At 43.0% G+C, this 26995-nt stretch overlaps 1 protein-coding gene across 12 annotated transcripts in view; it reads left to right on the top strand.

The window, feature by feature from the left end:
* Positions 1-26995, top strand: part of LOC125465044 (adhesion G protein-coupled receptor B2) — a 687705-nt gene that overhangs the window by 20051 nt on the left and 640659 nt on the right. For 8 of the 12 annotated variants that reach the window (XR_007250162.2, XM_059654252.1, XM_048558109.2 and 5 more), the window contains one exon: positions 4652-5384. Coding sequence is in view for 11 of the 12 variants with exons in the window: in XM_059654252.1 (XP_059510235.1) it covers positions 4667-5384 (718 nt within the window). In the remaining variant the exon portion in view is untranslated. Of the gene's footprint in view, positions 1-3249; positions 3305-4651; positions 5385-26995 lie in introns of those variants that run through there. The other 4 variants (XM_048558104.2, XM_059654249.1, XM_048558105.2 and 1 more) reach the window with 2 other exon arrangements.

The raw sequence follows: 26995 nt of genomic DNA, 5'->3' as shown, positions 1-26995 counted from the left end.
TATTGCATCCAAGCCAAGTTGGCAAACCAGAATCTGGAATTAGTTTGCAAATGGGAGACAAAGGATGATGATGGAGGGCTTGTTTTTGTGAATAGAAGCCTGTAACCAGCTGTGTTCCACGGGGATTGGTACTCGAAACCTTGCTGTTTGTCATGTACATTAATGAGGTTGATGTGGAATAGAAGTTACAACTGGCATGTTTGCAGGTGACACGGAAATTGAGGACGTTATTGATGGTGGGAATAATGGTTTCAGGCTACAGTTGATATTGATCAGCTGGTAAATTAGGCAGAGAAATGGCAAATAGAATTTAATCCTGAGAAGTGTGAGGTGAGACATTATGGGTGATCTAATAAGAAAAGGACATACACAATGAGTGATAGGTTTTGAGTGGAAGGAACAGAGGAACCTTTGTGTACAAGTCCTAAGATCTTTGAAGGTATCAGCACAGGTAGATGGGATGGTGAATAAGGTATATGGGATTAGCCAGGGAGAAGAGGAGCAAGGGAATCTTGTTTCAAGTTTATGTAACATTGGTTAGGACACAGATGGAGTACTGGGCAGTTCTGGTTGCCACACTATCGGGAGGACATGTTTGCAAAGGAGAGGGAACAGAGGAGAATCACTAGGATGCCGAGTTATCAAGGAATAGGTGACCATGTTAGCACTTCATGGTCTAGGTCACAACTCTCTTTTGATCATTTCATACTTTGTTAGAACATTTTCTATTTTTCAGGTGGTTTTAGTGGATATGACTCCTTTCTGGGATTAAGGAATAGTAGACCAGGGTGTGCCAGAGGGAACTGTCAAGGGAGGTGAGGGGAATATGTGTCTGTTGTTGACATTGTGCTGCAGGTGGTGGACATGGCTGCTCATGATCCTCTGGTTGTGGATGCTAGTGGGATGGTAAGTAAGGACAAGGGGACCCTAATGCTGTCATGGGAGGGAAGAGAGTTGGGTAAGGGCCCTGAAGTGCAGGAGATTGATCAGACCTGACTGAGAGCCCTATCATCTCTGGTGCTGCAGAATCTGCATTCGCTATTTCGGAGGCCCCCTTGTTGAAGTTGGCATCATCAAAACAAATGAGACAGAGGAACTGGGAGAATAGGATGGAGTCTTTACAAGGAGCAGGGGGTAGGGATGTATAGTCAAGGTAACTGGGAATTGGTGGATTTGTAGTAGATATTGGAGGCCGGTTACCACCAGAGTGGAAGCAAAAATGTCGTGGAAGGGAAGAGTCAGTTGGACCAGGTGAAGGTGAGAGGAGTTGAAAATTGGAAGTTAAATAGATAAATTTTCTAATTCCGGATGAGAGAGGGAAGCAGCACTGATGATGTCATCACTATACTGGAGAAAGAATTATTGTTGGGGCCCGGAGTAGGACTGGAACAAAAAATGTTCCACAAACCCCATAAAGAGGCAGGCATAACTGGGACCCATGAGGGTACACATGGTCGTCTCTGTGACCTGAAGAACGTCAGAGGAGTTGAGAGAAGTTGTTCAGGAGAAGGACAAACTCGGCAGGCAGAGGAAGGTGGTGGTTAATGGGGACAGTTCAGGCCTCTTTTCCAGGAAGAAGTGGAGAATCCTGAGACCAGCCTGATAGGAGAATGGATGTGTAAAGGGACGTATAAAGTTAAAAACCTTTATTATGGCGAGTTATAACTAGTTGAAGGATCAGTGCTCAACAATATGAATAATACAGATGAAGCAACTGAAGATATTGTTGCTAAATTTGTTAGTGGCATCAAAAAAAGTAAGAAATAATCAAGCGGAGATGGAAAATCTACGAAGAGGTATAGAGTGCGAGTGGAAAGGAATTTCTCAAGTGAAATGGAATGGAATGTAGTGTATTGGTTAGAATTTAGTTGAAGCTTTTTATTGCATTATTGTGAATTGAAAGTTTGCTGGCTGGGTTAATAATTATTGTCCAACCTTAACTGCACAGTTACACGGGTCAACCAAGTTGCTGTGTGAGCGTAGTCACATGTAGGCCAAATAGGATAAGGATTGAAGATTTCCATCCTTAAAGAACATTAGTTTGTAGAACTGTGGTACAGTGTGATCTGGGTGTTTTGGTAATAACTCCTAAAACAATTGTATTTGACTGTCCACTCATTAACCAATACTATGACGTTCATTGTAGTTAGTATGGGCTATTAAAGGATGTTCTTGGTCAGGCCATATTAAAACACAGCTTTGGTCCACTTGTGTGGCAAAAAAAATTGCATTAGAAGCAATTCATAGAATGTTCACACAATTCAATCATTGGTGACATAATGCAGCTTTAATCCTTCTTGTGGTTCTAACTCAATCGCAGATATCGGTGTGAAAAGGATATGAAATAAAAACCAAAAGAACTATGGATGCTGTAAATCAGAAACACAAACAGAAGTTGCTGGAAAAGCTCACCAGGTCTGTTAGCATCTTTAAAGAGAAAGCAAAGTTAAGGTTTCTGGCCCAGTGACCTGAGGAAGGGTCACCGGATCTGAAATGTTAACTCTGATTTTTCTTTACAGATGCTCATCGACCTACTGAACATTTCCATGAAAAGCGATATGTTCAGAGAAGGAAAATACTTTCTGTCCATTTCAGCTAATCTTCCAAACTCTGTAAGATGCTTTTACATTTTGTCTCACTGAATGATATAGATGTTATATTCTTGCATTGGGTGGAATCGCAGAATGATTACAGCACTGAAAGAGGCTACGCAGCCAATCATGTTTTCGGCAGTTTTCTGCAATTGGAAATGCAACTATCCCTCATACTATCTCACCCTGCTTCATTCTTTCCCCATGGCCTTACAATTTTTTATTTGTGTTAATCAAACACCAATTTTATCTGCCCCCATCATATTCTCAGTTAGTGTGTTCCAAATCCTAACCCCTTTCTAAGTAAGCAGAGATAATGGGAACTGCAGATGCTGGAGAATCCAAGATAACAAAGTGTGAAGCTGGATGAACACAGCAGGCCAAGCAGCATCTCAGGAGCACAAAAGCTCTTATGAAGGGTCCAGGCCCAAAACGTCAGCTTTTGTGTTCCTGAGATGCTGCTTGGCCTGTTGTGTTCATCCAGCTTCACACTTTGTTATCCCTTTCTAAGTAACATGTTTTCCCTTGTGTAGCAATTAGTTATTTTGCCAGACATCTGTCAAAATCCTCTGATTCTTAATGTTTCTGTCAATGGGAACAGTTTCCCTCCATCTGCTGCCTAGATTCATTATGATTTTGGTTTATTCGCAATTTTCAGATTTGAAGTCTGCAACCAGTCTTTCTCCGTGTGTCTCCAGTGCTGCTGGAACAAGGTAGGTAAAGTACCTTACACTAAGGAGTGGTATTGCTGTGTCAGATGGATTGGAGTTTTCAGAATTGTCTTTTTTTCAGAAATAATATTGAAGACAGTTGGTTTTATCACATGGTTGCACTCATTTATGTACAGAAACAGAAGTTTCTGGAAAAGCTCAGCAAGCCTGGCAGCATGTGTGAAGAAAAATCAGAGTTAACATTTCAGGCCCAGTGCCCCTTCCTCAGAACTGATGGTAGCTGGAAAAATGTCAGGCTATATGCTGAAAGTAGGAAGGGGGATCGGGTAGAGAGTAAACGATTGAATAAAAGATAGACCCCAAAGAGAGAGAAGAGTAGTAAGCCACACAAAGGAGTTGATAGTGATCTGACTAGGGATGGTGATTAGCTCAACTCTCCCATGTACTAGCCCCCTACCCCACACACTAGGCCTTGTTATCACATAGCCAGCATAACACACTACATATTGTTAGAGATAGTAAGAACTGCTGATGCTGGAGTCTGTAATAACACAGTGTGGAGGTGGAGGAACTTAGCAGGCCAGGCAGCATCAGAGGAGCAGCAAGCTGACGTTTTGGGTTCTTCACAAATGGGAGCGGGGAAGGGGGCTGTGAAATAAATAAGTGGGGTTTGGGCTGGGGAAGGTTGGTGGGATGGTGATAGCAGGTAAGTAGTGGTGGGGATTGGTCAGAGAAGTGGGAGGAGTGGATAGGAGGAAAAGAAGACTCATCCCTGCTTCCTTGACCTGTCTGTCTTCTCTCCCAGCGATCCACTCCTCCCACCTCGTTGACCAATCCCCACCACTGCCTACCGCCTAACACCACTCCCCCGTATTTATTTCAGAGCTCCATTCCCCTCCCCAATTTATGAAGAAAGGTTCCAACCCGAAACATCAGCTTGCCTGCTCCTCTGCTGCTGTCTGGCCTACATATTGTTAGTCACCTAACACACTCCATGAACAGCTATTCACCCTCCTAGCCAGAGCATTAGCAACTCCTTTGTCCATCCTACTACTCTTCTTTCTTTTTGGGCTCTATTCGTTATCCTGTTGTTTACTGCCTACCTCATCCCCCTCCCTATATTCTCTATATAAGCCAACATTTTCCCAGTTACCATCAATTCTGAGGAAGGGTCACAGGACCTGAAAAGTTAAGTCTGGTTTTCTTCTTCACAGATGCTGCCAGACCTGCTGAGTTTTTCCAGTGACTTCTGTTCTTGTTCCTGATTTACAGCATCTGCAGTTCTTTCAGTTTTTATTCGGTCTCCATTTATGTATTTGTTTTGATGTACAACAAAATAACTGAATTATTTTATTATTGTATCATAATTTTTATTTCCTCTCATTTCAGGACACATGACATAGGATGACCACTGCTCATCACCTGATATCATCTGTGTTGTTGTCCCTTGCTCTGCTTACTTTTGGGTTTGAAGTCAGTGAGAACATATGTTCTACGTTAGTTTCTGGAGTTCTGCACAGGTCATTCTCACTACACGACATATTTCCTGAAACCTTTTCTGGCTGCTCTTGGACTATTGAAAATCCAGATCCAACAAAATATTCAATTTACTTAAAATTTCATAAAGTAAAGCAGATTTGCTCCCATACCTCTCTGATGGTACTGCAGTTGGATCACTACATTCCGAACCAGACCTGTAGCACGTTGGATTATATTGATTATGATGCAGTTAACTTGTGTGAAACAAGGAATTTGTTTACATTTTTACAGTTTGATAAAGATTTTGTACAATTTTGCCTGACTTCCGAATCAGTTTTGACTGAACATCTAGGGAAAAATGCAATGGAATTTCAAATCTTGGAGGTTATTTTACTCAATAATGAGAATTCTAGCCAGTTTGGCTGTGGAATATTGTGTCATTGGTTTGAAAGCTGCCTGAGCAAGAGAAATCATTACGAATCATGCGGAATTAATTACTCAGGGTGTCCATGCCCGGACATGCGCGAAAATGAGTCTGACTCATCCACGGTACTGCCTTTCGTCGAGAGTGAATTCATAGCATCAAAATTACATTCCAGAAATGTAGATGATTTTAATGTTGAAAAAGGTTCAGCAAAAGCTGGTAAGTGTGGATCGTTGTTTTCTGCAGCTTTATCATATGATTTGATTGTAGTGCTCTAACATGATTGAATTACTCTTGGTTACTCAATGTATCGGATGAAGATGAATAGTAAAAATTGAGTGTAGAATGTTTGCCAGTTTTCCAAAATAACTTGCCACAATTTGTTACTTTATCCTATAATCTATATTATGGCTTCAGTAAAATGAAAATTAAGGTAAGCTAATACAGTTTAATAACATTTCAGGGTGAACCTGTAATTGGCCACTTAAACTTAAGATTATGATGAGGAATGTATTTTTCCTGTGGTACAGTGAAAGATATGATATTTATTTATTTTTGAGAATGATAAAGCAGAATTATAATAGCATTAGAGGTTGATACCTGTCATATACTGGGTGTAGAGCAAAACCTCTAATCCAGAGGTAAAGGCAAAGTACTTGACTAGAGTTGAAAAGTTGAACAGTTTTTAGCTTCCATCAAGATTTTCTGGTTGTTCCATTTTATTTCCTTTTTTTCCAAATACATACATTGGAAAGCAAGAGTTGTTGTAGTGTTTTTCTTTGATTCACGTCTGATGCACTTGAAGTATTTGAAATGTGACTGGCAGTTCACAATTTTCTGTAAAGTTGTGCATGAAAAATTAAATGCACAGGTTAAATCTCAACACAGTTGTGCTAGATGGAAGTAATAGTTGGAGATATATCTGTAGATCTTACAGCCTTATTCTGTTACTGGAACATCAGAGATAATAAAAAAAGACAAATCCAAGATGTAAGATGTTTGTAGACTGTAAAGTATAGAAATTCAAATTGGTGAATTGCAATTAGCGAATAGCCAGCCATTTTCTTTGCTTAAATCTGTGACATGATAGATGAAAGGAAGACTCTGATTCTGTCAGCATTGGTTAGTGGAGTGGATTAAAGGTGGTTGAATAATGTTAGAATAATGAGTAGAATGAAGGCCCAGAGGTGGTCAGCATCAGTTGGAAGACCTCTTAGGTTTGTGTCCCCCTCTGCAAAACAACTGTCTTTTGAGAGAAATCAAAGTGTGACAACACAGAAGTAGTCGGTTGCAGGTTAGCACATTCCAAGGTCGGCTAAATGCTGGGGGTCACGCTAAAGCTGGGTGCGGTTACCACCATGGTGCTGTCGGGAAGACCACTGTCTAAGGTCTTTCAGGTTGAGCATAATGAAGGTCTGTTGCTTTTTGAGATATGCTTGTAACCCTAATGGGAATGTGAAAAGTTCCCTTGTATAATTAGAAAATGCCTTTTTGTTGCAACTGGATTGAAGCTCTTATGAGGAGTTTCAAAATTCTACTGTATTTTCTGCAAAGTGTATGGTCTTGTTTTGTACTTGTATTTACTTACAGATAATTTATGAATAAAGTATATTTTTTAAATAAAAGAAGTAGTTGGCTGGTAGATATGTTTCTTTATCTTCAAAACTCTTGCAAGTTGTCAGTGGTTGGAATATTAAATTAACGTTTAAGAACAATAATAAACATTGAGATAAAATGTTTGTTAATGATAAAATACCAAGGAAAATAAGTTAATTTTGGTTATCTTACTGTTATGTAGTAAAATGTATTGGATTGCAATGGTTTAGTTAAGGTTGAAGTATTGTATGATACATGGTACTGAGAAGAGACATTCATTTATTGAATAATTAATTAAACATATAACTAATTAGTACACAAGATAGATGGCACTGCAGATGATGCACTGTGATTGTAGAATGTAGATGCCAGCATGATCCAGGGCAAATACATATGTATAAAGTATTTGCAGTTCAAGCAGCTTCAGTTCACATTATGAGCTGTAAGCCAAATCACAGGCACTATGATATATGAATGTAGGATTTTATTCTCGTGTATTCTACAGTGAGGGAAAGCAGTAAAATACAGTGAAAAGCATTTCCACTGTCACTACGATTTGGTGCCATTTTGAATAGTTTTAAGAATAACTAAAAAAGAAAGATATGGGCTTTCTAAACTAACAGTCTTTTTCCAGCTCATTGTCAATGATGCCTTCACCACCATCCCTACTCCACTGCCTTGTCACTGTCTACACCGGACTAAACCAAAATTGAAGTTGACTTGCTTAACGCGTGACCTTTCATTGCCGGGCTGATTCTCTTCTGCCTTTGCCTTGCTGCCACCTGTGTTAACGCACCAAAGTCAGAGTCACATCTCTCGCTGCAGGGCCCCCCCAATTGCTGTTGCTGTGACGCCCTACTGCCGTCGTTGCCGGACCCAACTAACAATGAAGCCACCAATCCACAGATGCCACCTTTTGCCACTGGGACTACCTTGCAGATGTTGCCTTTGCTGCTGTAGCAGCTGTCGATTCCAATACTACGTCTCATACCAGCCTCGGGAAAAGTAGTAAGTGGGGGCTAATTTGAGTTCATGCTGGGCCTCCTCCCCGCCCACCGCCTCAAGGTCTGCACTGGACACCCCCTGGCTGCCCACCAGCTCAAGATCCACGCTGAGTTTCCTTGCTGCTGCTGATACTGCCCAAGCTCAGGACAAGAGGTAAGTAAAAAGAGGAAAATGAAAAGATAAAGAAAAAAAAGCAGTCAGAGCAGACGAGCCCTGGCCAAGGAGTCCCACACCGCCGCCATATAAGGGAGAGGAATTTTACCTGGGCACTATTCCTGATAGCAGCCACATCCTTTTGGATTAGGTCTTCTGATTTGATCACTGATCAGGAGAAAAAGGCTTTAAGGCCTGGTGGGGCAGGTAAGAGGACCCGGAGGACATGAGAACTAGAGACCCTAGTTCTTATCCGACTAGTTTTGTGTGCTTTGAGCTTGTTCGGACAAGAATGAGAGCGGTAGGATGGATGAGCTAGCTGATCATGGCACTATGATTCAGGAAGTCAGTCAAGTGGGAGGAGCAAAAAGGAATCAAATAGTAATGAGAGGGTTGACACTATCTGCAAAAAAGACAAGGTTGGCTTGCTTGCCAGATGCCAGGGGTCAGCACATCTGCTCAAGGCTGGAGAAGAACTTGTCTTGGATATGGAAGGATCCAATTTTTTTCCATGTGCGCAATGGCAGAATAATGAAAAAGGTTCTGCATAGCTCGTATGAGGAGAATTTTTTCGTTCATTCATGGGATGTGAGTGTTGCTGGTTTAGCCAGTATTGATTACCTATCTAAAGCAGCCCTTGAAGGTGGTAATGTGCTCTTGTTTTTCTTGAACTGCTGCACTTCATTTGTTACGGAGAGAGTTCTAAGCTTTTAACTCATCAGTACTGCAGGAGCAGCAATATTTTTCCAAGTCACAATGGAGAAATATTTCTAGGTGGTGCATTCCCATGTGTTTGCTGCCCTTATCCTTCATGCTGATTTTGGTCATGGGTTGGAAGATCTCATCTAAAGAGCCTTGGTTATTCTGTAGTACATCTTGTTGATGATACATGTTGGTACTGACTGTCAGTTGAAGGGAGTGAACGTTGTGAATGTAGTATGAAGCAAGTGGGCTGCTTTGTCGCATAAAGTGTCCAACTTGTTGGTGGAGCTGCACTCATCCCAGGAAGTGGGAAGTACCTTATCACATTTCTGACTTCTACCTTGTAAGGTGGTGGACAAGTTTGGGGAATTGGGAAGTGAATTACTTATTACAGGATTCCAAGCCTTTGACCTGCTGTGTAACCACATTACTTATAAGTCTAGTCAAGCTCCATTTCTGATCAGTGGTAGTGCTGAGGATATTCATGGTGAAGGATTCAGTGATGGTGTTACCGTTAAATGACAACGGGTTTTATTTAGATTAAAAACCGAAAGAACTGCTCTGAGGAAGTGTCACTGGATCCAAAAAGTTAACTGTGAATTTTTTCTTCACAGATGCTGCCAGACCTGTTGAGCTTTTCTGTTTTAGTTATTGGTAATATTTAGATTCTGTCTTGTTGGATGTGGTCATTGGCATTTGTGTGGTGTGAATGAGGAGCTTCGGCTCAAAATTGATGAGCTGGAATCCGAACTCCAAACACTGCAGAGTATCCTGGAGGGGGAGAGATACCTGGATGCTGTGTTCCAGGAGGCATCATACCTGGTAGATTAACAAATGTTAATTCGATTGGTGGGCAGGGACAGCAGGGTATGACTGAGTGAGGCAGGTAGAAGGACCCTGCAGACAGGATCACAGGAGCTGCAGACCTTGATATTGTCCCACAGGCATGAAGCACTTGCTACCTGCGTGGATGAAGAACAGGGCTGCAGGAAGGATGAGTCAACTGACCATGGCACCATGGTCCAGGAGGCCATTCAGGAGCGGGGAGCTAAAAGACAGATTGTCGTTGTAGGGAATTCCACCGTCAGGGGGATAGACAGTATCCTTTGCGAGCAGGATAGAGAATCCTGCATGGTGTGTTGCCTGCCTGGTACCAGAGTGCAAGATATTTCTGACCGGCTTGAGAGGATACCAGAGTGGGAGAGGGAGGATCCAGTTGTTGTGGTCCACATAGGTACCATCAACATAGGCAGGACTCAAGGGAAAAAATGACCTGTTTTGGGATTATGAAAAACTAGGGACAAAATTAAAAAAACAGATCTTCAAGGGTCATAGTCTCTGGGTTGCTGCCCGAGCCATGTGGAAATTGGCAAAAGGAGGTGAGGATCAGGGAAGTAAACACGTGGCTAAAAGAGTGGTGTGGGAAAGAGGGTTTCCTTTTCATGGGGCACTGGCATCAGTTCTGGAACAGGAGGCATCTATACCGCTGGGATGGACTCCATCTGAACAGGACCAGGTCCAGTGTTCTGGTGAAAAGGGTTAACGGTGGTCACTAGGAATTTAAATTAGTAAGTAGGGGGGAAGGGAGGAGTAGCGTAGAGGGAGAATAACTATTAATGTAAGACAAAGCAGCAGCAAGCTTCAACTCCATTGAAAATTAGGAAAAAAGTTAAACGGAAGGAGAACTCAATAACTGTTAGTAATGGAGGTAATAGGACCCACAAAGAAGGTGAAAAAACTGGCATAAAGGCACTTCATTTGAATGCTCAGAGCATTCAAAATAAGGTGGATGAGTTGACGGTGCAAATCATGGCAAATTGGTATTATTTAGTGGCCTTTACAGAGACATGGTTGCAGGATGGTCATGACTGGGAGTTAAATATCTAGGGGTATCGAACTGTTCGGAAGGACAGACAGAAAGATAAAGGGAGGTGGTGTTGCTGTGATTTTTAAGGATGATATCAGGGCAGCAGTGAGAGATGATATAGGTTCCACTGAGCAAAAGGTTGAATCCATTTGTGTGAAAATTAGGAATAGCAGAGAGAAGAAATACATAAAACGTAAGTGTTGAAGGTAAACATTGGTCGTTTAGAAGATGAGAAGACCAATTTAACTGGGAATGAGGAAAGAGCTGAGGCATGAAACAGTTATTGCGTCGGTCTTCACAGTGATAGACACAAATGACAGGCTGAAAACTGATGGCAAGAAGGTTGTAGCAGGTGAGGACCTAGAAACTATCATTATCACTAAGGAGACAGTGCTGGGCAAGCTCATGGGGCTAAAGGTAGACAAGTCTCCTGGCCCTGATGAAATGCATCCTGGGGTACTAACTGAGGTGATGGGGGAAATAACAAATGCACTAGTAATTATTTACCAAAGTTTACTGGACCCTGGTGGTCTAGTAAATAGACCCTTGATGGTTTCCACAGATTGGAAAACAGCCAATGTGACACCATCGCTTAAAAATGGAAGTAGACAAAAAGCAGGCAACTATACCCAAGTTAGCTTAAGAAATAGCAAGACATCTGGATAAAAATTGTCCCACTGGGAGCACCCAGCAGGGGTTCATGAAGGGTAGGTCATGTTTAAATAATTTTGTGGAATTCTTTAAGGATATTACTTGCATGGTGGACAATGGGGTACCTGTGGATATGGTGTATCTGAATTTCCAGAAGGCATTTGACCAGGTGCCACACCAAAGGCTGCTACATAAGATAAAGCTACACTGTATTACAGGTAATATATTGGCGTGGATAGAGGATTGGTTGACTAGTAGAAAGCAAAGAGTAGGGGTAAATGGGTGTTTTTTTGGTTGGCAGTCAGTGGCTGGTGGTATGCCTAAGGGATCAGTGTTGGGACCACAATTATTTACAATTTACATAGATGATTTCGAGTTGGGGACCAAATGTGGTGTGTCGAAATTTGCAGATGACACTAAGATGAGTGGTAGAGCAACGTGTGCACAAGACACTGAAAGTCTGCAGAAGTGAGTGGGCAAAGGTCTGGCAGATGGAGTGCAATGTTGGGAAGTGTGAGGTCATCCGTTTTGGTAGGAATAACAGCAAAATAGACTATGTTTTAAATGGTTAAAACACTGCAGCACGCTGCTGTGCCGAGGGACTTGGGTGTCCTTGTGCATGAATCGCTAAAAGTAGGGTTGCAGATGCAGCAGGTGATTAAAAAGGCAAATGGAATTTTGTCTGCCATTGCTAGAGGGATGGAGTTTAAAAACAGGGAGCTATGCTGCAGCTGTGTAGAGTCCTGGTGAGGCCACACCTGGAGTACTGTGTGCAGTTTTGGTCTCCTTACTTGAGAAGGATATAGTAGCACTGGAGGGGGTGCAGAGGAGATTCACTCGGTTGATTCCAGAGTTGAAAGCGTTGGAATATGAGGAGAGACTGAGTAGAGTGGGATTATACTCATTGGAATTCAGAAGAATAAGGGGAGGACTTATAGAAACATATAAGATTATGAAGGGAATAGATAAGGTGGAAGCAGGGAGGTTGTTTCCACAAGCAGGTGAAACTAGGACTAGGGGCATAACTTCAAAATAAACTAGGACTAGAGGACATCGCCTCAAAATAAAGGGAAAAAATTTTCGACTGAGGTCAGGAGAAACTTCTTCACCCAAAGGGTTTTGAATCTATGGAATTCCCTGTCCAGTGAAGCGGTTGAAGCTATCTCACTGAACGTGTTTAAGATAAGGCTAGATAAATTTTTGAACAGTAAAGGAACTAGAGTTATGGTGTGCGGGCAGGTGAGTGGAGCTGAGTCTCAAAAAGATAAGCCATGACCTTATTGAATGGTGGGACAGGGTTGAGGGGCTGGATGGCCTACTCTTCCTCCGAGTTCTTACCTTCTTCTGTTCTTATGAATTTTATTTGTCAGTCCAAACCTGTTATATCTCTGTCCTTTTAATATACTTAAGTAACAAGTCTCAACAGCCTCCTGCAGTAAAGAGTTCTACATTTTCATTACTCGCTTAGAGAAGAAGTACCTCTTCAACCTTGCCTCAGAATGTGCGCTAATTCTGAGAAAATGCCCTTTAGTACTGGACCGCCCATCTGAAAAGGATAAAAATAAACTTTCCACATCTTTAATATCTCTAAATAATCTTGTATGTTGATAAAATCACCTCTCATCCTTCTAAACTCCAATGAGTACAGGCCCTTTCTACTGAATCTGTTCTCATAAGATAATCCCTTTGTACCTGGTATCAGCGAAGTGACCATTCTCTAAACTGCCTGCAATGCCACTGCACCTTTGTTTATTTTAAGGGACCCAGAACAGTTCACAGAACTCCAGATGTGGTCTGATTAGTGCTTTGTATATTTTTGGGTGGGATTTGTCCTGCTTATTGCGTACAAGAGGTACCTGGGCGATTTTCCACATTGTTGATTAGTTATCAGTGTTGCAACTATACTGGAACAGCCTGGTTTGAAGCATGTGCTGTGGTACTGTTGCTGGAATGTTGCCAAGACCCCGAGCCTTTGCAGTATCTGGTTCCTTGTTTCTTGATACTACACAGTGAATTGTATTGGCTGAAGATTTTTGCAAATACTTGAGACTTTGCTTTTGCACCAATGTGTTTGGCTCCCCCCATTACTGAGTGTGGGGATGTTAGAGAAGCATCTTGTACCAATGAGCTGTTTAATTGTTCACCATCATTCAGGACTAAATGCAGCATGTCTGCAGAGCTTCAGTTTGATCTGTGGTTGTGGAATTGCCTGGATCTGTCCATGACTTGCTTCTTACCAGATTGACATCTAATTTTTAAGTGTGTCCTGGTACTGCTTTGACATGCCTTCTGCACACTTCATTAAACCAATATTGATCCCTGGCTTGAAGGTAATGGTAAAGTGGGGGATATGCTGGGCCTTGAGTTTAAAGATTCTGTTGGAAAGTGATTCTGCTGCTGCTGATGACCCACAGTGCCTCATGAATGCCCAGTCTTAATTTCCTAGGTTTGTTCGACGTCGGTCCCATTTAATACAATGATAGTATCATACAAATAAACTTGGTGGTGGGAAGATAAAACTTCTCCAAGGACTATGTGATGGTCATTCTTACCATTATTATAATGGACAGATGCATCTGTGACAGGCTGATTAGTGAGGATAGGACAAATAGACTTCCCCGTCTTTTGGGTTCTGTCACCACTTGCAGCAACACAGTCTAACAGCTATGTCATTTAGAACGCAACCAGTTTGGTCCATAGTGAGGCTGCTGAATCACACTTGGTGGTATTGAAATTTCTAACTCAGAGTACATTGTGTGCAGTTGCTACCCTCAGTGCTTCCTCCAAATGGTGTTCAGCATGGGCAGGGGAATGTTGAGAAAAGAGCTACTAATTCATCTGCTGAAGGGCAGTGATATATGGCCATTAGTTTTACTTGATGCCATGACTAGTGTGGACTATAGCAAAATATATGGCAGAATTAGGAGAAATGTTTAGCAAGACTCATCTTGACACTGAGAGCATCTCTCCACATCTCGTATGCTTTTCTCAAGTGGCATGCTGAAATTTTCGCTTGGCTGAAGTGAGTTTCTGATTGACACTCGGTAATGCTTGATAAATACTTTGCCAACTGCCCAACTCACCAGTAAGGACATTTTGCACTCAGGGATACACGCATGATTCATGGAGCAGGCCAGGATGCATCTCTGAACTCTAAACACATGAACCAACACATTCAAGGGCAGCTTCTTCCCTAATGTTCATAAATAAACTGCTGAATGGACACTCTAACTTCAAATAATGTTGATCTCACTTTGTGCACTTCTGCGCAATTGTAACCTTGTATGTTTCACTCTGTCTGAGTACTGTATGATCTGTATGTCCTTGTTTGCTATCAACTGCCTGTACTGCTTGCAAAACAAAGCTTTTCATTACTTAGGTACATGTGACTACGATAAATCAAATCAAGGTATTAGGCAAGAACTTCCAAAAGTTGTTTGTGGGTGCATGTTCACAGGTAAAGTGAGAGCTGGCAAATAGGAAGCCTTCAAAAATAAGAGCGTCCAGAGACAGTATGTTCCTGTCCCTGTTCCTGTTTGGGTGTAGGGCAAGGCTGGTAGGTGTAGGGAATGCTGGATGACTAGCAAAGTTGAGGTTTTGTTCAATTAAAAGGAAGCATTTGTCAGTTATTGGCAGCTGAGATTGAGTGAATCCCTAAGAGTATAAAGGCAATAGGAGTATACTTAAGAGGGAAATCAGGAAGGCCAAAAAGCGACGTTAGATAGCTTTGGCAAATGGGGTTAAGGAGAATCTAAAATGATTCTGTAAGTACATTAACCACAATAGTGAAATTAGGGAGAGAATAGATCTTTTACCTCCCTCCCTTGTTCTTTTGAAACGTCTACACCCCTGAACATCCAACAACTGTTCCTGCTCCTGTGTTATTGAAGTCTCCATAATAGCTACAACATCGTCGTTCCAAGTACTGATCCCTGCTCTAAGTTTGTAACCCTTATTCCTGACACTTTTGCATTGAAGTAGACACGCCTCATCCCATTGCACTGACTGCCACTTTGCGCTACCAACTGCTTATCCTTCCTGACAGGTTCTCTGCTTGCTCTATCTGTCTGTACACTGGCAACCCCATTCTCTGATCTGTAGCTCCAGTTCCCATCTCTCTGCCAGCCAAGTTTAAACCCTCCTGAAGAGCTCTGCCAAACCTCCTGCCCAGGAAATTGTTGCCCCTCCAGTTCAGGTGCAACCTGTTCTTCCTGTACAGGTTCCACCTTCCCGAGAAGGTATCCTAATGATCCACAAACCTGAAGACCTCTCTCCTACACCAGCTCTGTAGCCATGTGTTCAGCAGCACTCGCCCTCTATTTCTGGCCTCACTAGCCTGTGGCACTAGAAGTAATCCTCATCCTGTTCATCCTGGTTTTCAACTGCCATCCTAACTCCCTATATTCACTTTTCAGGTCCTCATCCCGTTTTCTAGCTATGGCATTGGTACCACTGTGTACTATGACTTCCAGCTGCTCTGCCTCCCCCTTAAGAATCCTGAAGAATCGATCTGAGACATCCCTGACCTTGGCACCCGGGAGGCAACATACCATCTGGGAGTCTCGCTTGGCACCACAGAATCTCGTGTCTGTTCCCCCAACCAGTGAATCTCCTATCACTATTGCTCTCCTGTTCTCCCCCCACTTCCCTTCTGAGCCACAAAGCCAGGCTCAGTGCCAGAGACATGGCCACGATGACACTCCCCTGGTAGATCATTTCCCCCGCCAACAGCAGCCAAAGCTGAAGACTTATAATTGAAGAACGGCCACGGGGATCCCTACACTGTCTGCCTACTCCCTTTCCCCTTCTGACAGTCACATAGCTACCTTTGTCCTGTATCTTGGGTGTGACCACCTCCTTATAACTTCTCTCTATCACCCCGTCAGCCTCCTGAATGATCCGGAGTTCAGCTCCAGCTCCAGTTCCCTAACGCAGTATGCAAGGAGCTGGAGTTGGGTGCACTTCTCACAGGCCTGTGAGGAGCTGGAGTTGGATGCACTTCTCGCAGGGCCACTCTGGACTGATAATTGCTGGAAAAGCTCAGCTGGCCTGGCATTGCCTGTGGAGAGAAATCAGAATTAATCAAGTAACTATCATGAGCTGCAGCTCATCCAACATGGCTGGCATAGCTGTGCAACAGTGACACTTGACATCAGCTGTTGTTGTGCTTTCAGTTACAAAGTCTAAATTATGAGGCAGGAAAGGAAAAAGGAGGAGTCAAATTCTGCAGATATTCTGCTGACTATCTCATGCTCCCAGTGCCCAAAGATCTCTGAATTTACAATTGGTCTGTTCAGTCATCTGAGGACTCTTGATAGAAAGATGTGGCCCTGAGGAAACACCATCTTCATATTGAGAGACTGGTGAACAATGATGACGTTCACTGGCTACAGTAAATCATGCAGAAAAGATTGTGGTGGATAAAAATGCATTATGAAACATATAAATTCTCTGTACCAGCTTGATCATCTGCTGAAGGATCTTAGCAGCTAATGTTTATCGTTCTGTTCAACTTATAAATGTAGTATTGTTCATTGGCGCACCATATTCAGTTAGCATGTCCAAATTTATTTGTTTATTCAGTCCTGAATACACATTTCTGGATGTTTAGTTGGAGCACAATAGATTGCAGTCAGTTGGCACCCTGAATTACATATTGGGAGTGTAGTATGTGTTCTGTGATCACATATTATTTCCAGTAATATCGGATTGATACAATGCAGTGATAGCCGTTTGTGATTACATTCTCATCTGCAGATGATTGTGAAACTGCAACATAAGTTTAGTTTCTCACTAAGATTTAAAAGAAATTTAACGATCAGTGCTACACTTAATTGCAGTATTCAGAGCTTTTAATGAAAAATAATTCTGAATCAACAAGTAGTAACTACATCAATGATAAGTCTGGATTTTAAAAGCATGTGCACTGTAAAACATACTCAAATCCTTTGATGCCTTTCATATGCAAAAACCTAACAACCCCTCTTGCATATGCTCAAAACAAAAACTGTGCACACTCATAGCGCCTTTGGACAGAAAAGAATTACTGAAAATTAACAAACTTTTGTGAAAAGAATTTTATCTTAATCTCAGTTTTCATTGGCTGTTACTTAGGCAATGATCTGTAGTTCAAATCATTTCAGAGAAAAGATCCTCCAGCATCTATCATGTGAAAACCTTTGAGAAACTGCATCGCCTGAGAATTGCTAATCAGGCTGATCCACGTGCAGGTTAGCCTCCATGGAATGGTAAGAGGATATAAGTGAGACTTCCACCCCTTGGTTGACAGAAAATCTGATTGGCTGGCAGCTGTGTAGTCCTAGCAGTATGACTGTAAATCATCATTGCTACTAAGAGTACAAGCAGTTCTCAGAGTCTCAAGTTCCTGTACATATGAGAGAAGGTGAGTCAGCATTCTTGCAGTGGAGGAGGGTTCCAGTTCAGGGAATGAGGCAAAGGCATTCGGAGGCCAGTTGTCTCTTGGGGAATGCATCAATGATGGTGTGCACACATAGGCATCATCTGCATACTACAGCTCGATGATAGAAGTTGGGGTAGTCTTGATTCTGGCCTGGAGGCATTGATCAATTTTCTGCTTGTCCTATAGGTTAGCTCCACTCTAGCAGGGAACTTTGTGGGGATGAGGTGGAGTGTTGTGGAATATATTTCAGATCTCCAGGAAGATGGCAAAGAGTGTTGGTGCGATGGCGAAGCTCTGTTTGACCCCAGTTTGCATTTGTATTGGGCCTTTGGTGAGGATCACAGTTTGTATGTCTTTGTGAAGCAGGTGAAGAAGAGTGACAAATTTCTACAGGCAGCCAAACCATGTGCAGTAGACATCTCAACTCCCTGGACATTATTACCAGCGCTGCTTTACAAAATTCTGCAAATCCATTCGTTGGATAGATGTACCAATGTGAGCACTTTCTCGTAGGCCAATATCCCCAGCATCAAAACATTAGTTGTACATGATGAGCTGTGAGGAACGGGTCACATTGCCTACATGCCTGATACAAGGCTTCTTTAATAAGAGCTCCACAATGATAAACGATTGCCAGGAGCACAAAGAAAATTCTACAAGGACACCCTGAAAGCATCCCTAAAGAAATGCAACATCCCCACTGATACGTGTGAATTGCTTGTCCTCGTGTGCACAAATTGGAAAAGAAGCATCTGTGAAAGTGCCAACCACTTTATGGGTTGCTGAGTGAACATGTGGAGTTAAGCACGAGCAGCAGAAATAACATTCAGAATCCAGAGCATCCCACCCACTCACCATCAAATTTCACCTGTCCCTCCTGTGGCAGAGTCTGCACTCCAGGAATGGATTATTCACCCACCACAGAAACCGTTCCCCCTGAGTGGAAACAAGTGATCCTTGATCCTGAGCGACTGCTAAAGAGGAGAGGAAAGAAGAGTTGCGGTATATGTGCTCTAAACCCCAACCTCTGTGACAAAGCCTAGTATACCATTGCTTTCCTAATTGGTAGTTGTATTTGCATTTTAAATTTGTGGTTGATGTACAAGTATATCCAGGCTGTTTCCAAGTCTTAAGATCAAGACAAAATCTCTCTCCTATTTGAATGGGTAATTCTATAATTTTCTGAATTATATTCTGTTTGCCACAATTGGTGAATCACTTAGCCTTTATTCATCCCTTTGTAATTTCTTTGCATCTGTCTCAAAGCTTATTTGTGTAACCAGCAAACTTAAACCCCCTTCCCCTGCCCCATTTCTGAAGAAGGGTCTCAGCCTGAAACATCAGCCTTCCTCCTCCTCTGATGCTGCCTGGCCTGCTGTGTTCATCCAGCTCCACATCTTGTTATCTTAGATATGTTGCACTTGGTCATCTAAGTCGTTGATGTAAATAATTGAGTGCAAGCATTTATTCTTAAGGTAGCTGGCTAGTTGTACCTTACCAAAACAAAAATTGCCTGTTTACTAATTTATTATCCCTCTGCCAATCAATTCTCAATTCATGCTAATGCACTGCTGGCAACATAGAAGGAAGCTATTTGACCTATTAAGTCTGACTACACTTATCAATTTTCCAGCTTTTGGGACATAGCCCTGCAGGTTCACGCAATGCAATATCATGAGTCCAAATTCAATATATTTACCTCTTGTATGAAATCTCATCAAATGCTTTTTGAAAATCCAAGTGCCCTGCATCCACTGATTTCTCTCTGTCTATCTTTTTGATCAGTCCTTAAAAATTGGAAGATCTGTCAAACACATTATCCTTTCTCTCATTCATTCAAGGAATGTATGCATTGCTGGCTAGTCCAGAATTTATTGCCCGTTCCTAATTGGCCTTCAGAAGGTGGTGGTAAGCTGTTGTCTTGAATCACAGCAGTCAAATTTGATAAAGGGCCTCCATGCTTTTGACCCAGTGACAGTGAAGAAACTTCCAAGTCAGGATGGTACAGAGCATGAAGGGGAACTTGCTGGTGATGATGTTGTCATTTATCTGCTGCTCTTCTCCTTCTAAGAGAGAGGTTTAAAGGATGAATTCTAATGAGTCTTGCTGAGATGTTGGAGTTTATATTATAGATAGTTCATACTACTACAACTCAGCATCAGTGGTGGAGGGTGTGAATGTTACTGGTGTTAGATGGAGTGCCAATCAAGCAGTCTGCTTTGTCATTGGTGTTGAGCTCTTTGAGTGTTGGTGGAGGTGCACTCATCTAAGCAGTGGAAATTTTTCCATTACTGTTCTGACTTATGCCTTCCAAATAGTGGACAAGCTTTAGAAGTCAGGTGATGAGTTATTAATTACAGAATTCCTTGGCTCTGACTTATTCTTGTAGCTATAATACTTAAATGAATAGACCAAGCTAGGTTCTGAACAATGGAATCCCAAAATGTTAGTAACTTCATTGATGGTAATACTATTGAATGTTAAAGAGCTGGATTCCCTCATCCGCTCCACACTCCCCACAAGCCCCACCATCCCCGGCACCTTTCCTTGCAACCACAGGAAGAGCTACACCTGCCCCTACACCTCACCCCTCACCTCCATTCAAGGCACAAAACAAACCTTCCATATCATCTGCACATCTGTCAACTTGGTCTACTGTATCCGCTGCTCCTGGTGTGGCCTCCTCTTCATTGGTGAGACCAAGTATAGACTCAGAGACCGTTTTGTAGAGCATCTGCACTCCTTCAATGACAAATGACAAAACCTTCCAACCATTTTAACTCCCCATCCCACTCCCTGTCCATCCTGGGCCTAACCCAGTGTCACAATGACACCACTTGCAAAGAGCAACACCTCATATTCCGCCTCAGGAGCCTACAGCCCGATGGTCTAAATATGGAATTCACCAGTTTGAAAATCTCCCCACCCCTGGCCTCGTCCAAGCCTCCGTCTTATCCCCGCCTCCTTGACCTGACACAACATGTCCATCTTCACTTCCACCTATCCGTCCCTCCCATACTACTGACCAACCCTCACTACTGCCTGCCTGCACTCACCTATCACCTGCCCACCTACCTTCCCCAGCCCCACGCCTCCACGCTTATTTATTTCCTAGCTCTGTCCCCCTCCCCATTTCTGAAGAAGGGTCCCGACCCAAAGTGTCAACTTTCCTGCTCTTCTGACGCTGACTTGGGCTGCTGTGTTTCTCCAGCTCCATACTGTGTTGTCTCTGACTCCAGCAGCTGCAGTTCTTGTTATCTCTGAAGGTACTGGATTCACTTGTTGGAAAGGTCATCCCTATTACTTGTGTAGCATGAATGTTACTTGTCATTTATTTGTCCAAGCTTGAATGTTGCCAGATCTTGCTGCATTTGGACACAAACTACTTAAATATCTGAAGAGTTGTGAATCATATTGAACATTGTTCAGTCATTGGTGAACATCCCACCACTGTCCATTGGAGATATGGTAATTGATGAAGCAGTTGAAGATGGTTCGGTTTGGACAGTGCTCAGGAGCTCCTTCTAAGATATCTAGTGACTGAGATAGTTGACTTCCAACAGCAACAGCCTTTGTACTAGGTGTGGCCGACCAAGTAAGGCAGAAATTCTTTTCTGGCCCTGCCTGGATCCTCTTTACAGATAGTTTTCCTATAACACAATAATTATGTTCTTGCAAGACCTTGTGCTGTAGGAAATTGCCATGCTTGCACAGCAGAAAGTTCGCATTATCCAAACGGTGTTCACTATTCATCAATCATGTTACAGCCAATTCGCGCTAATGAAACATGATTTATAGCAGAACTACCTGTACTTCCAGTTCTGCTGGAGCTCCGTTTTGACTGTCCAAATGTGAAACAATTTTCTAAGTATCATGTTGTTATGCCTGTGACAATAGATTCTAACATTTTCCGTGCCATTAATGTCAATGCCCTCTAAATCCCCCCTCCCCTTTTTCCCTCTCTTCTCTGTAATTTACAGTATGATTACTTTTTTTTGCCTTCTAATCCAGAGGACACTACAACAGAATCAAGGAAATTATGAAAAATTAAGATCAATGCATTTACTGTTAAACTGCCTCTATTAATGCCATAGAATGTAGTGGAAAAGAGGTGAGAGATTTCATATAAATGTACCTTTTAATATCATATTTAAGTTTGGATTTTTGAATTTGTATTGATAACCATGATTACGAATAGATTTACTGATTCATTTAATGTCTCTGATGTTTCTAAGGAGCCATGTTTATTTTCTGTAATCTTTCCCTTTTTACGTATGTACTGAAGCATTTGGAATGTTTTATGTATTTCGATAATTTATTCAATGATATATTTTCTTGTATTATCGCTCTGCTTTTCCTTAGGATTATAAAACCCTCACAATTTTCAAGCCGACTATTCCTTTTGAAAGCATTTCAAGTCTCAATTGGTGGTCTCATTTCTGTAGTTCATCTTGTCAATCTTAATTGAATGCAAACTCTCAACTCATGGTTGAACCAGTTTTCCATTAGGCGTTAAGAAATACAAACAGGTATAGGCCATTCAGTCCTTTGAGCCTGCTTTGTCATTCAAAAAAATCACAGCTGATCTGACATTCCACATGTACACTTTTCTGTTTGCCCCTGTGACCCTTCATCCTCCTATTGATTAAGAATCTGTCCATCTTAGTCTTAAATTTGTATAAGGACTGTGCCCCTCTCCGTGGATGTGAGTTCCAAAGACACTCAATCCTCAGAAGAAATTCCTCATCTCTGTCATAATTTCTGAGTTCTGAGACTGTGCCCTCTGGTCCTAGACATTGTCATGAGGAAAGGCATCCTGTCCGCGTTTGTCTTGTCAATCCCCTTAAAAATCCTATGTTTCAATGAGATCACCTGTCAATCAGCTAAACTCCAGTTAATAAGTTCCAACCTGTTTCGTGTTTGCTCATGAGACAATTCCTTCTCTAAGCAGGGTAGGCGATGGCCTTGTGGTGTTATAGCAGGACTATTAATCCAGAAACCCAACTGATGCTCTGCAAAGTCCTTCTCACTAACATCTGGGGGTTAGTGCCAAAATTGGGAGAGCTGTCTCACAGTCTAGTAAAGCAATACCCTGACATAATCACACTCACAGAACCATCAGATTGTTAGTGAGAAGGATTTTGCATGGTTGACAGGGCTGTTTGTGCTGTTGTCTTTTCTGGTGCCTAAATCAATACCAGGTGATCCAATTTCATTCCTTTGAGTCTTTTTAGCAATTGGTACAAAGTCTCAGACACCACCATCACCATCCCCAGATATGTCCTGTCCCACCAGCAGAGGGGATGGCACAGTGGTATGCAGTAGGGAAGGGGTTGCTCTAGGAGCCCTCAACATTGACTCCGGACCCCATGAAGTCTCATGGTTTCTAGTTAAACATGGGCAAGGAAACCTCCAGCTAATTACCACATACCGCCCTCCCTCAGCTGACGAATCAGTTCTCCTCAATGTTGAACAACACTTAGAGGAAGCACTGAGGATGGCAAGGGCACAAATGTGCTCTGAGTGAAGGATTTCAATGTCCACCACCAACAGTGGCTCAGCAGCAGTATTACTAATCGAGCTGGTCATGTCCTAAAGGACATTGCCACTAGATTAGGTCTGTGGCAGGTGATGAATGAACCAACAAGAGCGAAAAACATACTTGAACCTATCCTTACAAATCTGCCAGCTGCAGTTTTATCTGTCCATGACAATATCAGTAAGAGTGACCTTTGTACAGTTCTTGTGGAGACGAAGTCCCACTTTCACACTGAGAACAACCTTCATCGTGTTGTGTGGCACTATCATCATGCTAAATTGGACAGACTTTGCACAGATCTAGCAATTCAAGACGGGGTATCTGAGGCGCTGTGGGCCATAAACAGCAGCAGAATTGTACTCTAGCGCAATCTGTAATCTCATGGCCCGGCATATATCCCACTCAAACATTACTGTCAAGCCAGGAGATCAACCCTGATTCAATGAAGAGTGCAGGATGGCATGCCAGGAACAGCACCGAGCATACCTGAAGATGAGGAATCAATGTGGTGTAGCCACCAACTGGGATTACTTGTACTCCTAACAGTGAAAGCAGTAAGTGATAGATAGAGCTAAGCGATCCCATAACCGATGGGTCAGATCTAAGCTCTGCAGTCCTGCCACGTCCAGCTGTGAATGGTGGTGAATAATTAAACAATTCCCTGGAGGAGGAGGCTCCACAAATGTTCCCATCCTCAATCATGGAAGAGCCCAACACTGGGTGCAAAAGCTAAGGCTGAGGCATTCTCAGCAATCTTCAACCAGAAGTGCTGAGTGAATGATGCATCTCAGCCTCCTCCAGTCATTCCCAGCATGACAGATACCAGTCTTCAGCCAATTTGATTCACTCCATGTGATACCAAGAAACAGTTGGAGACACTGGATACTGCAAAGGCTACAGGCCCTGACAACATTCTGGCAATAGTACTGAAGACTTATGCTCCAGGACTTGCTGCTCCCCTAGCCAAGCTGTTCCAGTACAGTTACAACACTGGTATCTTCCCAACAATGTGGAAAATTGCCCAAATATGTCCTGTATACAAAAAGCAGGACAAATCCAACCTGGCCAATTACCGCCCCATCAATCTACTCTTGATCATTGGCGAAGTAATGGCAAGCGTCATCAACAGTGCTATCCAGCAGCACTTGTTCAGAAATAGCCTGCTCAGTGATGCCCAGTTTAGGTTCCGCCCAGGCCACTCAGCTCCTGATTTCATTACATTGGCTTAAGCATGGACAAAAGAGCTGAATTCCAGAGATGAGGTGACAGTGACAGCCCTTGATATCAAGGCTGCATTCAACTGAGCGTGGCATCAAGGAGCCCGAGCAAAACTGGAATCACTGGGTATCAGGGGCAGAGGCTCCAGGGGTTAGAGTCATACCTGACACATAGGAAGATGGTCGTGGTTGTGGGAGGTTAGTTATCTTAGCCCCAGGACATCTATGCAGGAGTTCCTCAGGGTAGTGTCCTTAGCCCAGTCATCTTCAGCTGCTTCATCAATGACCTTCCCTCCATCATAAGATCAGAAGTGGAGGTGTCCGCTGATGATTGCATAATGTTCAGCACCATTTGTTACTCCTCAGATAGTGAATCAGTCCATGTTCACATGCAACAATATCTGGACAATATCCAGTCTTGGAGTGAACAGTGGCAAGTGACATTTGCACCACACAAATGCACGGCGATGATCATCAGGCACTGTGGCTCAGTGGTTAGCACTGCAGCCTCACAGCACCAGAGACCTGGGTTCGATTCCAGCCTTGTGCGACTGCCTGTGTGGAGTTTGTACATTCTCCCCGTGTCTTTGTGGGTTTCCTCTGCGTGCTCCGGTTTCCTCCCACAGCCCAAAGATGTGCAGGCTAGATGGATCAGCCATGCCAAATTGCCCGTAGTGTTCAGGGGTGTATGGGTTATAGGGGGATTGGTCTGGTTGGGATGCTTCAAGGTGCGGTGTGGACTTGTTGGGCTGAAGGGCCTGTTCCCACACTGTAGGGAATCTAATCTAATCAAACACACAGCCATTTCCATCTAGAAGGACAAGGGTATCAGACATATGGGAATACCTTCAAGTTCCCTTCTGAGTCATTCACCATCCTGACTTGGAAATATATCTTAGTTCCTTCACTGTCGCTGAGTCAAAATCCTGAAATGTCCTCCCTAATAGCATTGTGGGTCAACCCACAACGGGAGGACTGCAGCTGCTCTAGAAGGTAGCTCACCACAACCTTCTCAAGGGGAATTTGGAATGGGTAAGAAATGCTGGCCAGCGAGTGATGCCCACATCCCACAAATGAATAGACGAAAAAAGAGCAACCTCCAATGAAATAGTGCCCCAGATGTTTTCTCACCAGTACCTTGTACAGTTTGTATAAGACTTCCCTACTGTTGTACTCCAGCCCTCTTGAAATAAGGGCCAACATTCCATTAGCCTTCCTGACTGCTGGTTCCACTAGTCTGCTTGCTTTCTGTTTCATGCACAAGTACCCCAAGGTCCATTTGTTTGCAGCTTTCTGCAGCTTTTCTCCAATTAATAATGTTCTGTTCTTTTGTTTTCCCTTCTGAGATGAACAACTTCACATTTTTTCACATTATATTTTATTTGTCAACTCTTTGCCCACTCATTTCACCAATCAATGTCTCTCGGTGAACGCTTGTATCCATTTCATAACTTGCCTTTCCACCTATTTTGTATTATTGACAAATCTGACGATAGTAATTCGATTCCTTCCAATCATTTACATGTATCGTAAACAGTTGCAGTCTGAGCACTGATCCTTGTGGAACCTGACTGATCACAAGTCACCAACCCGAAAGAGAATCCCATACCCTCCCCTTTTGTTTCCTGCCAAATAACCAATTCCTTATCCATGCAAATATACTATCTCCAACACCATAGCCTCTTATCTTTTGACCTTTCTATACGCTTTCAATAAGTCCAGACAAAACACATTTACAGATTCCCCTCTACCCACTATGTTTGAGACTGACTTAAAAAAACCTAGAATAAATTAGTTCAACACTATTTCCCTTTCATGAAGCCATGCTGACTATTTGAATTAGATTATGATTTTCCTGCTAGGGCCTCCTTGGTCTTCAGTTATCGTCCTAGCAGCAACCATATCCAATGGACTTCGTTTTTGAAGGACCACAACTTGCCTTCCATAGTGGTGGAAAATACCCTTGACTGTATCTCTTCCATTTCCCACAACTCATCCCTCACACCCCCTCCTGGCAATAACAACCAAAACAGAATCCCCCTTGTCTTCAAGTACCAGCCCACCAATCTCCGGATCCAATACATCATCCTCCGACACTTCCGCCATCTGCAATCTGACCCCACTACCAAAGACATTTCCCCCCCAACCTTATCTGCTTTCCGGGGGGACCACTCTCTCCATGACTCCCTTGTCCGCTCCATACTGCCCACCATCCCTGTTCCTTGCAACCGCAGCAAGTGCTACACCTGCCCCTACACCTCCCCTCTTGCCCCCATCCCAGGCCCTAAGATGACCTTCCACATCAAACAGATGTTCACCTGCACATCTGCTAATGTGATATACCGTATCTGCTGTTCCCATTGTGGCCTCCGCTACATCGGGGAAACCAAGTGGAGGTTTGGGGACCACTTTGTGGAACACCAACGCTCGGTTTGCAACAAACAACTGCACCTCCCAGTCGTGAACCATTTCAACTCCCCATGCCACTCCTTGGACGACATTTCCACCCTCGGCTTCCTGCATTGCCACAATGATGCCACCTGAAGGCTGCAGGAACAGCATCTCCTATTTTGCTTGGGAACCCTGCAGCCTAATGGCATCAACGTGGATTTCACAAGCTTCAAAATCTCCCCTCCCCCAACCAAATCCCAAAAGCAGCCCAGGTCGTCCCCGCCTCCC

Source organism: Stegostoma tigrinum, chromosome 24 (assembly GCF_030684315.1).
Source record: "Stegostoma tigrinum isolate sSteTig4 chromosome 24, sSteTig4.hap1, whole genome shotgun sequence".
Taxonomy (NCBI): Eukaryota; Metazoa; Chordata; class Chondrichthyes; order Orectolobiformes; family Stegostomatidae; genus Stegostoma; species Stegostoma tigrinum.
Note: the sequence above shows the minus strand (reverse complement) of the source record. Positions and strands in the feature narration are given on the sequence as shown.